General features: G+C 44.1%; 1 protein-coding gene across 1 annotated transcript in view; it reads left to right on the top strand.

Moving 5' to 3' along the window:
* Positions 1–14,524, top strand: part of LOC137369180 (transient receptor potential cation channel subfamily M member 6-like) — a 201,362-nt gene that overhangs the window by 159,649 nt on the left and 27,189 nt on the right. The window contains 3 exon segments of the mRNA XM_068029967.1: positions 3,976–4,076; positions 7,335–7,418; positions 7,660–7,715. Of these exon segments, the coding sequence (XP_067886068.1) occupies positions 3,976–4,076; positions 7,335–7,418; positions 7,660–7,715 (241 nt within the window).

The following is a 14,524-nucleotide window of genomic DNA, read 5'->3' as shown; positions in this document are numbered from 1 at the left end:
AAAAGTATGGAAAGGACGTGGGTCCAAAAGAGCTGTGCTTTTCTAGGAATTGTCACCTTCTTTTGACTCCAGACCCTGTTGAAGTGGGCAGAGTTATCTCCAAAATTTCGAAATTTATGATGCACTCAAATTCCAGATGTTTAGTATTAGCGTGGAGCTGAAACTGCATTCCAGGGGCCTCACCTGACTTTTTAATCCTTTCATGGGATGTGAGTATCGCTGGCAAGGCCAGCGTTTGTTGCCCATCCCTAATTGCTCTTAAGAAGTTGGTGGTGAATTGCCTTCTTGAACCACTGCAGTCCTTGGGGTGTAGGTACACCCACAGTGCTGTTAGGAAGGGAGTTCCAGGATTTTGACCCAGCGACAGTAGTTCGCGATATAGTTCCAAGTCAGGATGGTGTGTGGCTTGGAGGGGTACTCCAAAGGGCCATTATGATGTTAGGTTAGTATTTGACTCCAGCTCCAGGGTACATTAACACTATAACTGCAGCATCAGTGTGCAGTAACACTGTGGGCTAGAAATTTATTTGCCTTGCTTTTTGGGCATGGGAGCCAGGACTTGTGATCTGCCTTGCCTATGGAAATGTGGTGAGCAGCACGTAAAATTTGTTTATCCACTTTATTTCCCTGATTGTAGCGTGGCCACAAATGGCTCCTGCACTGCCCTGAAATTTGTTTTGCTGTCAGGGTTTTCTGTGCACTGCAGGGGCCAAGTAGATTTATGAAGAAACCATATGCTCCAGGAAGCTCCCCCTTTTTAAAGGCATGGTCCCTATAAAGGGAAGTTGCAGCAATGCATTGCCGGCTGCTGGATAATCACATTGGAGCACTGAAGGAGAAGGAGGATGGCACACCAGGTAAACGATTGGGATCCTCACTTTAGTGACACTGACCTGGATGTACTTATCAGAGAGGTGGAGGCCAGGAATGAACTAAGCAGCGATATCTTTACTTTAGGAGACCAATTGTTTGTTCTGCAGTGTTGCGGGTGACTCCATGGCTTTCATTGAAGGCCTCTGACCTCGTGTCATGTAATGGCGGAATATGGTCATAAGCCATGTGCAGAGGGGGTAGCCCTTGTTGCTGAGCAGCCGGCCTGTGGTGCATCATGAAGGCCTGAAGATGGTTTGTATTATTGACTGTTGCAGGATAAAAACATTGTGGTTAAGACCAGGATAGTAGGCATTCACTGAGATAAATTGCTTAGTGTGGTTGTGCGCCAGCTGCCAGTGAGAGAGTGGTAGCCCTTGCAGTTGTGGTAACTTTCCCCGTTGCCATGAGGGGCCTGCAGAGTCACATGGGTGATGTACATTCATCATTGGCAAGCCCACTATAATGGCTCTTTTATCCTGGTCTTCTCTCCTAAGGGAGAAGAAGATGAAGTCTCCCCCTTCTGTACAGTACCTCTGCCACCTCCCTGATGTTTCAATGCATGGCAAACAATGCATGTTGCTGATGTCACCTGGCCCCACCTGGAAGGATTCCGTTGTGTAGAATGTAAGGGTGCCAGTGATCTTTGCAGCCTCAGGGCCGTCCTCACCCTGGTTTAAGGTAAAGGCCAGCTACCCGACCCGAACCCGATGGGACCCGACGACATATGTCGGGCAGCATTCGGATTTTGGTCGGGTACTTTTTGGACTTGAAAGGTGGCTTTGTTACAGTTATTTTAAGCTTGTGCAGATAAGCAACAAAGTGAAAAACGGAAGGTAGGTTAACTGATGGTCAGGTCGGGTTGGGTCAGGCGCAGGAAAAAATGAAAGGACTCGGGCCGGGTCGGTCTCGGGTTGGATGTGGTTCTAATGGGCTTGGGTCGGGTTTCATTTGCAGACCCGAGCCGACCTTTAGTTTGAGGTTCCAGGGTAATGTGAAGGAGTTGGCACACCTCGTCACTACCTCCTTTGTGAAGTGCAGCCTCCTCAGGCACTATTCCTGGCTCATTGTTACACACGAGTGGTGCTTCCACAAGACCCTTTGTGGTAAGACCTTCTATGGTGAGCCCTCTCTGCCTTCTCCTTCCCCCTCACAGAGATTCCCCTGTCTGCCTGCTGCTCTGCATGTCCTGCTCATGTTGCAGAGCAAGTGGCAATTTTGGTATCCTAGCATTGCATCAGCCTATTCATGTCAATGATGCCATGATAACGCACTTTAAACATCTTCACGTGTATGGAGGGGATATACCTGCATGCACCACTCCAATTCATGCAACGAAACATCAGGTAGGCCTTCATAGCCCTGCTAGTGACGCTGTGTGAATGACTTTCGTGATCCATAGTTGTAGTGTAAATGCACCTTTTAGTGTTTAGAAAGTGGGGTCAGGAGAATCATTAAACATTTAAATTAAAGTCACTTGCAAAGTGTCCAGTGGACCTGAGAATTTTGCAAATCAAATTTGACACTACACGGGATTTACCCTCCATGTGGTGTCAGACTGAAATGGTGTGGAAATATCAGGCTGGATTTTATGTGCATCCTAGGGACAGGAACAGAGATGTGTTCCCATAAAATTGGGTTGGTAGGTGGGGGGATGGAGTGCATGTTGCCTTCCCGATGCCTTCCAATTTAGTCTGGGACAGGGAAGGCCAAGGACAGCCTTCTTCTTGTCTTGGCCACTTAAGGGCCTCTTCCCACCTCCACCTCAATTTAATAGAAGGCGGAGGGATCCGCTGCCATGGGGAGATGCCACCAGGTAAAACCTTGCAGCCTCCTAGCAGGGCTGGGGTGAGTCCCTACTTTGGGGAAATCCAGGGCCCAAAAGGAGGGCCCTCCTGGCAGTGATCGCTGCCAGCCCCTGGAAGATATCCTCCCCATCCTTACTAACCCCGGCACCCACCCTGTCTCTGGGGCCTGCCTAAATGCCCCCGGTGACCCTGACCTGACTTACCACTCCCAGGGTCTTCGATATCCATGGTACTGCAGGGCCTCCTGCAGTACTGGCAGTTGCCACTGCTCCCAGAGACCATGCTGGTACTGTAGAGCCACCGGCCTTCTGATTGGCTAGCAGCTCTGGAGATGGGAGCTCGTCACTTAAAGGGACAGCATCCCCGATGGCAGGCAGTTAATTGGCTGCCCGCTGTGGAATTGCAACAGGGGTCTGACACAGGGCCGAGGCGGGGTTTCCTCCCCTCCCACCTTCCGGCCCGCCACCGGGACTGCCATCGCCAGAACAAAATTCAGCCCATCGCTTTCAGGGAATCTCACTCCACTTCTCACCAGTGTCAGGAAGGACTCTGGATTTATGCTGCCAGTGCACAGCTGAAATTGCTTTGCACTAACACTAAGCTTGCAATGTAATTGCAGTGTCATCCATCAATTAGGATTCCGGTATTTTGCAGAGGTTGAATATCAGTATAAACATGATATTCAGCTCATATATAAGAGTAGAAGTTTTTCTCCTCCAATTTTTGAGCTAAATGTAAGGATCTTTTTATGGGTTCTATCTCCTTAGGTTTCCTTCCTCATTTTATGTGTGGGACATGGATTTTTTTTGTTTTGAGTGGATTTTGGGAAGTTGACTTATGCACAGGTCACCTTTATATGTAAGTATACATGGTAAATGTATAGCATGTGATATATTAAATGCTTATTTGTTAAAGGCATGTTTCTAGGAGCTATTTTGCTAGCAAGTTTCACTACCACTTAGAGGCTTTCGGCTCATGTCCCACTCTAGGCTGGGTTGGAAAGATCTGAAGGAGGGGCAGGAGACATTGGTAGGAAGAGTTATCCCTTTCTGTAACCTCACAATTGATATGGATTATTAACCATAACCATGGTTATGGCCAAGAGCTCATTTTCTAATGCCTTTCATGGGTCTTTTACTATACAAATAACATTTTAATGGCGATCAATGCGTTTGTTTCTTGCTCAGGCATTAGCTTCTGAATTATAATTCACAAAGCTTTGCTTCAGGAAGAAATGTAGGTCACTATATATGAAGGTCTACAACACTGAAATTCTTGTCCCTGTGCTTTACTTCAGCAGATTATGAAGCAGTCAGTTGTTCAAACCAAAACATTCATGATCAAGATGCCAACACAATAACAAAGACATACAGTGATGTTTTAAGGACACCATTTGAGGTGATGTATTTTTGTGCCTATTTCACTGAACATCAGACCACGTGGCTTAATGTGGATAAAGGAGATTTGTAGCTTTTCTTCACACAACTGGGTTAGAATTTATTTTATTTGCATAAAAACGCAGTAAACAAGTGGCATTGCGCATGTCCTGTGGTACTGCTCCCTCGTCCCAGCACAGGCAAAGCAGTTCGTAGAGTGCTGAAAGTATAGCAGTCAAGACTAGGTGTTACAAAAATAATAAAAGGACAAAACTAAAGGCTCTATATCTGAATGCATGTAGCATTTAGACAAAAAACAGATGAACTGATAGTGCAAATAGAAATAAATAAGTATGATCTGATAGCCATTACAGAGACATGGCTGCAGGATAACATAGATTGGGACCTGACTATTGAGGAGTACATGACATTTACGAAGGACAGGAAGCTAGGAAAAGGTGGAGGGGTGACTCTGTTATTAGCACAATAGAGAGGTGAGAAATGATAAAATCAAGAATTCACTCGTGGGAGGGGTGTACAGGCCCCCTAACTGTAACCACATGGTAGGACAGATTATAAAGGAAGAAATAATGGGAGCTTGTCAGAAAGGTATGGCGATAATCATGGGGATTTAAATTTACATATAGACTGGAAAAATCAGCTGGGCAAAGGTAGCCTAGATGAGTTCATAGAATGTACTTGGGATAGTTTCTTAGAACAGCAGGTTCTGGAGCCAACCAGGGAGCAGGCTATACTAGATCTGATATTGTGCAATGAATTAGGATTAATTGATGACCTCATAGTGAAGGCACCCCTAGATATCAGCGATCATAATATGATTGAATTTAACATTCAGTTTGAAGAAGAGAAGAATGGGCCCAAGACTAGTATTTTAAGCTTAAATCAGGGCAATTATGAGGGCATGAAAGCAGAACTAGCAAAGTTGAACTGGCAAATTAGGTTAAGGAATAGGACAATAGAGATGCAGTGGCAGACATTTAAGGGGATATTTCAGAATACACAGAATAGATACATTGCAATGAAAAAGAAAAATTCCAAGGGGAGGAACCACTATTCATGGTTAAGTAAAAAAAGTTAAAGATAGTATCAATCTTAAAGAAAAATATATAATTGCGCAAAGATGGGTGGCAAGTCAGAAGATTGGACAGAATATAAAAAACAGCAAAGAATGACTAAAAGATTGATAAGGAGGGGAAAATTAGAGTATGAGAGAAAGCTAGCTAGAAATATAAAAACAGATAGTAAGCATTTCTATAGATAATTATAAAAAGAAAAGAGTTAACAAAGTGAGCATTGGTCTTATAGAAAGTGAGTGTGGGGAATTATTAAGGGAAAATAAGGAGATGGCAGATGAATTGAAAAGTGTTTTGCATCGGTCTTCACTATAGAGGATACAGGTAACATCCCAGAAATAGCTGTAATTCAGGAAATAGAAGGGAGGGAGGAACTCAAGAAAATTACAATCACCAGGGAAGTGGTGCTGAGCAAATTGTTGGAGCTGCGGGCTGACAAGTCCCTGGGTCCTGATGGGCCTCATCCTCAGATCCTAAAAGCAGTGGCTAGTGAGATAGTTGATGCTTTGGTTTTAATTTTCCAAAATTTCCTAGATTCAGGGAAGGTTCCATTAGATTGGAAAGTAGTGAATATAACTCCTTTATTCAAAAGGGGAGAGAGACAGAAAGCAGGAAACTACAGGCCAGTTTGGTTAACATCTGTCTTAGGGAAAATGTTAGAAGCTATTATTAAAGACGTTATAGCAGGGCACTTAGAAAGATTCAAGGTAATCGGGTGGAGTCAACATGGTTTTGTGAAAGGGAAATCATGTTTAACCAATTTATTGAAGTTCTTTGAAGAAGTAGCATGTGCTGTGGATAAAGGGGAACTGGTAGATATTCTATACTTAGATTTTCAGAAGACATTTGATAAGGTGCTACATCAAAGGTTATTGTGGAAAATAAAAGCTCATGGTACAGGGGATAACATTTTGGAATGGATATAAGATTGGCTAACTAACAGGAAACAGAGAGTAGGCATAAATGGGTCATTTTCTGGTTGGCAAGATTTAATGAGTGGTGTGCCACAGGGATCAGTGCTGGTGCCTCAACTTTTTACAATTTATATAAATGACTTGGATGAAGGGAACGAAGGTATGTGTGCTAAATTTGCTGATGACACAAAGATAGGTAGGAAGGTAACTTATGAAGAGGACCGAAGGAGGCTACAAAGGGATATAGATAGGTTAAGTGAGTGGGCAAAGATCTGGCAAATGGAGTATAATGTGGGAAAATGTGAAATTGTCCATTTTGGCAGGAGAAATAAAAAAGAAGCATATTATCTCAAAGGTGAGAGATTAAAAAGGTACCTGGACATGCACCTGAAGTGCTGTAACCTGCAAGGTTATGGACAGGTACTGGAAGGTGGGATTAGATTGGGCGCTAGTTTTTTCAGTCAGCGCAGACATGATGGGCTGAATGGCCTCCTTTTGTGCCGTAACTTTTCTATGGTTCTATGTAGAGCTCTGAGGTGCAGAGGGATCTGGGTGTCCTAGTGCATGAATCGCAAACAATTAGTATGCAGGTATAGCAAGTAAATAGGAAAGCTAATAAAATGTTATAGTTTATCGTGAGGGGAATTGAATAGAAAAGTAGGGTGGTTATGCTTCAGTTATACAGGTCATTGGTGAGACCACATCTGGAGTACTGTGTACAGTATTGGTCTCCTTATTTAAGGAAGGATGTAAATACATTGGAAGCACTTCAGAGAAGGTTTACTAGACCAATAGCTGGAATGGGCGGGTTGTCTTATGAGGAAAGATTGGACCGGCTAGGCTTCTATCTGCTCGAGCCTAGAACAGTAAGAGGTGACTTGATTGAAACATATAAGATTCTGAGGGGTCTTGACACAGTGGATGTGGAAAGGATGTTTCCCCAAGTGGGAGAATCTAGAACTAGAGGTCACTGTTTAAAAATAAGGGATCGTCCATTTAAGACAGGGATGAGGAGAATTTTTTCTCTCAGAGGGTCGTGAGTCTTTGGAACTCTCTTCCTCAAAAGGCGGTGGAAGCAGAGTCTTTAAATATTTTTAAGGCAGAGGTAGCTAGATTCTTGGTAAGCAAGGAGGTTAAAGGTTATCGGGGGTAGGTGGGAATGTGGAGACGAGATTACAAACAGATCAGCCATGATCTTATAGAATGGCAGGCTCGACGGGCTGAGTAGCCTACTCCTGCTCCTAATATGTATGTTCTTATGTTTGACACAAGGCAAACATTTCAGATACCAAAGCAAAATATTACGGATGTTGGAAATCGGAAATAAGAACAGAAAATGCAGGAAATACTCAGCAGGTAAGGCTTGTTTGACATGCTGAATATCTCCAGCTCTTCTGTTTTATTACAAATATTTCTGAATTGCTATTTTCTTTCGCTGTGCTGATGGATTTGTGGGATGGTTGTATTCCTCAGCTAGTACTCGGTGCTGTATAAACTGTTTTAGTACTACAACATCTGTGCAGTAAAGGTAAGCAGAATGAAAAAAAATCTTCATGATGTTTGAAACCAAATTAATGGAATATTTCTCAATTTTCAGGATCTGACTAAAGGTTCATTTCGGCAGAGTAGAAGTAACCTAAGTAGGAAATCTTCGTAAGTATTTCAGTAATTTTCTCTATTATCAGCCCACTTTTAAACTATATATGTGCCCACCTTTTATTGATAAGGCAGGTATGACTTTGCTTTTTTGATGTGGTAATATGATACTGTTATCCCTCTGGAGGATTCTGAATTTCCAGCAGATCCCATCTACCACTCTACACTTGGTCACACTACATATCAACAGTCACTGTACTCCAATGCTTTACTACATTAAGACTGGACTTCAAAACTGATTAATTGTATGAAGTGCTTTGAAATATTTTCACATGATCAGGTACTATATCAATACTCATTTAAAAAAATTACTATCTGGAGAAATGAAAGGAGTCAGGCAGCCAATTTGTATAATTAAAGGCCCTATTAAGAGTCATTTTACGGGGCTGCAGCCAATTTTCCGATGCTGGGGCAACCCCACCTCATGGAGAGGCTGCCAGCTTCATGGAGGTTGCCTCCCTGCGGCAGTCTGGGGGGTGGGGAGCGGATGCAATCGAAGAGAGACACTATGTGGCCCAAAGAGGTTGTGGGCAGGAAAGTCAGCCCCTGTCACCCCCAGAAGATTTCTACCTCCGACCCTCAGTCACTGAATTTTTTATTTTTAAGTTACTTAAATGGAGGTACCCCGTGGTCTCTTGCCTGCCTCAGCAGCGTCCAACTCTCCTGGTGTGCACTGCTGAGGCTTCAGAGCTGCTGGCCCTCTGATTGGTCTTAATTGGACAGCGAGGCTGCAAGTAGCCAGATTGGAAGGTTGCCTTTGGTATAATCGCCGAGCCATTCCAGCTGCCGGCAAGTGCAGGTTCAGGACCCAATTTTTTCCTTGACATCGGGGTCCTGAAGCACGTAGTAAAATTCAGCCCTGAGTTTCAGCAGGGTATCCGACCTGGGATCACAGCAAAGACCATTCTTGTCCTCACATAAAGTCCATGGGCTGAATTTAATGAGACACTGCTTTTCCCAGTGGCGGACCTGGAAAAGGTTAAGGACACTCTACCTGAATGCATGCAGCATTCGCAACAAGCGAGATGATTTAAAGGCCCAAATAGAGGTAAATGGGTATGATCACGGAAACGTGGCTACAGGGTGACCAAGATTAGAAACTAAACATTCAAGGATATTCAACATTTAGGAAGGACAGGCAAAAAGGAAAAACAGGTGGTGGTGTGCTGATAATAAGGGATGAGATCAGTACATTAGTAAGGGAGGATCTCAGATTATAAGAACAAAATGTGGAATCTGTTTGGGTGGAGCTGAGAAACAGCAAGGGGCAGCAAACATTGGTAGGAGTTGTTTATAGGCCACCAAACAGTAATGGTAGTGTGGGGCATGGCATTAATCAGCAGATTAGAGAAGCATGTAGCATGGGCAATACAGTAATCATGGGTGAGTTCAATCTGCATATCGACTGGGTAAATCTAATGAGCACTAATGCTGCGGAGGATGAGTTTCTGGAGTGTGTTAGGGTGCTTTTCTAAAGCAGTATGTTGAGGAACCAACTAGAGAACAGGCTATTTTAGATCTATTATTATGTAATGTGTAAGGGCTAATTAATAACCTTGTTGTAAAAGAACCTTTAGGGATGAATGACCATAATATGACAGAATTTTACATTATGTTTGAAAGTGAGGTCGTTTAATCTGAAGCCAGGATGTTAAATTTGAACAAAGGAAATTATGAAGGTCTGAGGGGCAAATTGGCTGAGGTGGATTGGGAAAGTACATTAAAAGGTATGACAGTACATAGGCAATGGATAGACTTTAAAAGAAATATGACAAACTTTATAGCAGCTATACATTCCTTCAAGGCACAAAAACCCCAAAAGTAAAGGCAGTCAACCGTGGATAACAAAGGAAGTTAAGGATTGTATAAGATTAAAAGGAAAGGCCTATAAAGTTGCCAGAAATAGTAGTAAACCTGAGGATTGGGAGGATTTAGAATACAGCAAAGGAGGACAAAGAAACTGATAACGAAAGGGAGAATAGAATATGAATGTAAGCTAGCAAAAAATATAAAAACAGACTATAAAAGCTTCTATAGGTACATAAAAAGGAAATGTTTGGCTAAGACAAAAGTGGGTCCATTACAGGCACCCTAACAACCATGCAAGTGGGGTCTGGGGATGCCGGAGACAGTCAGGCAGGCCCCAGCAAGGTGATTGGTGAAGGCAGGTGGTGCTGTTGCTGCAGGAGTAGGCCATTCGGCCCTTCGAGCCTGCTCCGCCATTCATTATGATCATGGCTGATCCAACTCAGTAGCCTGTTCCCGCTTTCGCCCCATATCCTTTGATCCCTTTAGACCCAAGAGCTATATCTAACTCCTTCTTGAAAACATACAACGTTTTGGCCTCAACTGCTTTCTGTGGCAGCGAATTCCACAGGTTCACCACTCTCTGAGTGAAAAAATTTCTCCTCATTCAGTCCTGAAAGGTTTACCCCGTATCCTTAGACTATGACTCCTGGTTCTGGATTCCTCCCACCATCGGGAACATCCTTCTTGCATCTACCCTGTCAAGTCCTGTTAGCATTTTATAGGTTTCTATGAGATCCCCCCTCACTCTTCTGATCTCCAGCGAATATAATCCTAACCGACTCGATCTCTCCTCATACGTCAGTCCCCCATCCCAGGTATCAGTCTGGTAACTCTTCGCTGCACTCCCTCTTTAGCAAGAACATCCTTCCTCAGATAAGGAGAGCAAAACTACACACAATATTCCAGGTGTGGCCTCACTAAGGCCCTGTATAATTGAAGCAAGAGATCCCTGCTCCTGTACTCGAATCCTCTCGCTATGAAGGCCAACATACCATTTGCCTTTTTTACTGCCTGTTCCACCTGCATGCTTACCTTCAGCGTCTGGTGTACGATGAATACCCAGGTCTCGCTGCATATTCCCCTCTCTCAGTTTATAGCCGTTCAGATAATAATCTGCCTCCCTGTTTTTGCTACCAAAGTGGATAACCTCACATTTATCCACATTATACTGCATCTGCCATGCATTAGCCCACTCACTCAACTTGTCCAATTCACCCTGAAGCCTCTCTGCATCCTCCTCACAACTTACCCTCCCACCCAATTTTGTGTCATCTGCAAATTTGGAGATATTGCATTTAGTTCCCTCATCTAAATCATTAATGTATATTGTGAATGGCTGGGGTCTTAGCACCGATCCCTGCGGTACTCTTTGTTTCCTGTCCGCCAACCAATTTTCTATCCATCGCAATACACTACCCCCAATTCCAATGCGCTTTAATTTTACATGTTATTCTTTTATGTGGGACTTTGTCAAAAGCCTTCTGAAAGTCCAAATAAATCACATCCACTGGCTCCCCTTCACCAACTCTACTAGTTACATCCTCGAAGAATTCTAGTAGATTTGTCAAGCATGATTTCCCTTTCGTAAATCCATGCTGACTCTGCCCGATTCTACCACTGTTCTCCAAGTGCTCTGCTATAAAATCTTTGATAATGGACTCTAGAATTTTCCCCACTACCGACGTCAGGCTGACTGGTCTATAATTCCCTGCTTTCTCTTACCTCCCTTTTTAAATAGTGGGGTTACGTTAGCTACCCTCCAATCTGTCGGAACTGTTCCAGAGTCTATAGAATCTTGGAAGATAACCACCATTATTTCTAGGGCCACTTCCTTAAGTACTCTGGGATGCATACCATCAGACCCTGGGGATTTATCAGCCTTCAATCCCATCAATTTCCCCAACACCATTTCTCTACTAATACTGATTTCTTTCAGTTCCTCTCTCTCACTAAGCCCTGTGTTCCCCAACATTTCTGGTATGATATTTGTGTCCTCCTTTGTGAAGACAGAACCAAAGTATGCATTTAGTTGGTCAGCTATTTCTTTGTTCCCCATAATAAATTCCCCTGTTTCTGACTGTAAGAGACCTACATTTGTCTTCACCAATCTTTTTCTCTTCACATCCCGATAGAAACTTTTACAGTCAGTTTTTATGTTTCCCGCAAGCTTGCTCTCGTACTCTATTTTCCCCTTCTTAATCAATCCCTTGGTCCTCCTTTGCTGAATTCTAAACTACTCCCAATCCTCAGGTCTGTTGTTTTTCCTGGCAAATTTACATGTCTCTTCCTTGAATCTAATGCTATCTCTAATTTCCCTTGTAAGCCATAGTTTGGCTACCTTTCCCGTTTTACTTTTGTGCCAGACAGGGATAAACAATTCTTACAGTTCATCCATGCGCTCTTTAAATGTTTGCCATTGCCTATCCACTGTCATCCCTTTAAGTAACGTTTTCCAATCCGTCAAGGCCAACTCACACCTCATACCTTCCTAGTTTCCTTTACTAAGATTCAGGACCCTTGTCTCAGAATCAATTACGTCACTCTCCATCTTGATGAAGAATTCTATCATATTATGATCGCTCGTCCCCAAGGGGTCTCGCACCACTAGATTGTCAATTATTCCTCTCTCATTACACAATGCCCAGTCTGGGATGGCCTGTTCTCTAGTTGGTTCCTCAACTTATTGGTCCAGAAAACCATCCCGTATACACTCCAAGAATTCCTCCTCTATGGTATTGTGACTAATTTGATTTGCCCAATCTATATGCAGATTAATATCACCCATAATTACAGATGTTCCTTTATCACATGCATCTCTAATTTCCTGTTTAATGCCATTCCCACCATCACCACTACAGTTTGGGGGTCTATATTGTGTTTCTCAGTGCATTTTGTAGATGGTACACACTGCTGTCACTGTGCGTTGGTGGTGGAGAGAGTGAATGTTTGTGGATCAAGCGGGCTGCTTTGTCCTGGATAGTGTCGAGCTTCTTCAATGTTGTTGGAGCTGCACCCATCCAGGCAAGTAGAGAGTATTCCATCATACTCCTGATTTGTGCCCTGTAGATGGTAGACAAACTTTGGGGAGTCAGGAGGTGAGTTACTCTCCACAGGATTCCTAGCCTCTGACCTGCTCTTGTAGCCACGGTATTTATATGGCTACTCCAGTTCAGTATCTGGTCAATGGTAACCCCAGGATGTTGAGAGTGGGGGATTGAGTGATTGTAATGCCATTGAATGTCAAGTGGAGAAGATTAGATTCTCTCTTGTTGGAGATGGTCATTGCCTGGCATTTGTGTAGCGCAAATGTTACTTGTTACTTATCAGCCCAAGTGTGGATATTGTCCAGGTCTTGCAGTATTTCTACACGACTGCTTCAGTGTCTGAGGAGTTGCAAATGGTGCTGAACATTGTGCAATCATCAGCAAACATACTCACTTCTGACCTTATGATTGAAAGAAGGTCATTGATGAAGCAGCTGAAGATGGTTGGGCCCAGGACACTACACTGAGGAACTCCTGCAGTGATGTCCTGGAGCTGAGATGATTGACCGCCAACAACCACAACCATCTTCCTTTGAGCTAGGTATGACTCCAACCAGCGGAGAATTTTCCCCTGATACCCATTGACTCCAGTTTTGCTAGGGCTCCTTGATGCCATTCTCGGTCAAATGCTGCCTTGATGTCAAGGGCCGTCACTTTCACCTCACCTCTTGAGTTCAGCTCTTTTGTCCATGTTTGAGCCAAGGCAAAAACAAGGTCTGGATTGTTGCAAATGTTTCAGCCTTATCTTTTGCACTGATATGCTGGGCTCCCCTATCATTGAGGATGGGGATATTTGTGGAGCCACCTCCTCCAGTTAGTTGTTTAATTGTCCACCACCATTCGTGACTGGATGTGGCAGGACTGTAGAGCTTCGATCTGATCTGTTGGTTATGGGATCGCTTAGCTCTATCGCATGCTGCTTACGCAGTTTGGCATGCAAGTAGTCCTGGGTTGTAGCTTCACCAGGTTGACACCTCATTTTGAGGTATGCCTGGTGCTGCTCCTGGCATGCCCTCCTGCACTCTTCATTGAACCAGAGTTGGTCCTCTGGCTTATTGGTAATGGTAGAGTGGCGGATATGCTGGGCCATGACGTTACAAATTGTGGTTAAGTACAATTCTGCTGCTGCTGATGGCCCACAGCACCTCATAGATGCTAGATCTGTTTTGAATCTATCCCATTTAGCACGGTGGTGGTGCCACACAACACGATGGAGGGTATCCTCAATGTAAAGACAGTACTTTGTCTCCACAAGGACTGTGTGGTGGTCACTCCTACCAATACTGTCATGGATAGATGCTTCTGCGGTAGGCAGATTGGTGAGGACAAGGCCAACTATAATTTTCCCTCTTGTTGGTTCCCTCACCACCTGCCGCAGACCCAGTCCGGCAGCTATGCCCTTTAGGACATGGCCAGCTTGGTCAGTAGTTGTGCTACCAAGCCATTCTTGGTGATGGACATTGAAGTCCCCTATCTCGAGTATATTTTGTGCCCTTGCCACCCTCAGTGCTTCCTCCAATGCTGTTCAACATGGAGGAGTACTGATTCATCAGCTGAGGGGGCGGGGTGGGGTGCAAAGTGGTTTCCTTGCCCATGCTTGACCTGATGCCATGAGACTTCATGGGGTCTGGAGTTGATGTTGAGGATTCCCTGAGCAACTCCCTCCCGACTATATATCATTGTGTCGCCTCCTCTGCTGGGTCTGTCCTGCTGCTGGGACAGGACATACTCCGGGCTGGTGATGGCAATGTTTGGGACATTGTAAGGTATAATTCAGTAAGTATGACTATGTCAGGCTGTTGCTTGACTAGTCTGTGGGACAGCTCTCCCAACTTTGGCACAAGCCCCCAGATGTTAGTCAGGAGGACTTTTCAGGCTTGACAGGGCTGGGTTTGCCGTTGTTGTTTCCGGTGCCTAGGTGGTCCGTCTGGTTTCATTCCTTATTGACTTCAC

The sequence above is a fragment of the Heterodontus francisci genome, chromosome 4 (genome assembly GCF_036365525.1).
Source record: "Heterodontus francisci isolate sHetFra1 chromosome 4, sHetFra1.hap1, whole genome shotgun sequence".
NCBI lineage: Eukaryota > Metazoa > Chordata > Chondrichthyes > Heterodontiformes > Heterodontidae > Heterodontus > Heterodontus francisci.
The sequence above is the reverse complement of the archived record's forward strand: the minus strand, read 5'-3'. Positions and strand labels throughout refer to the sequence as shown.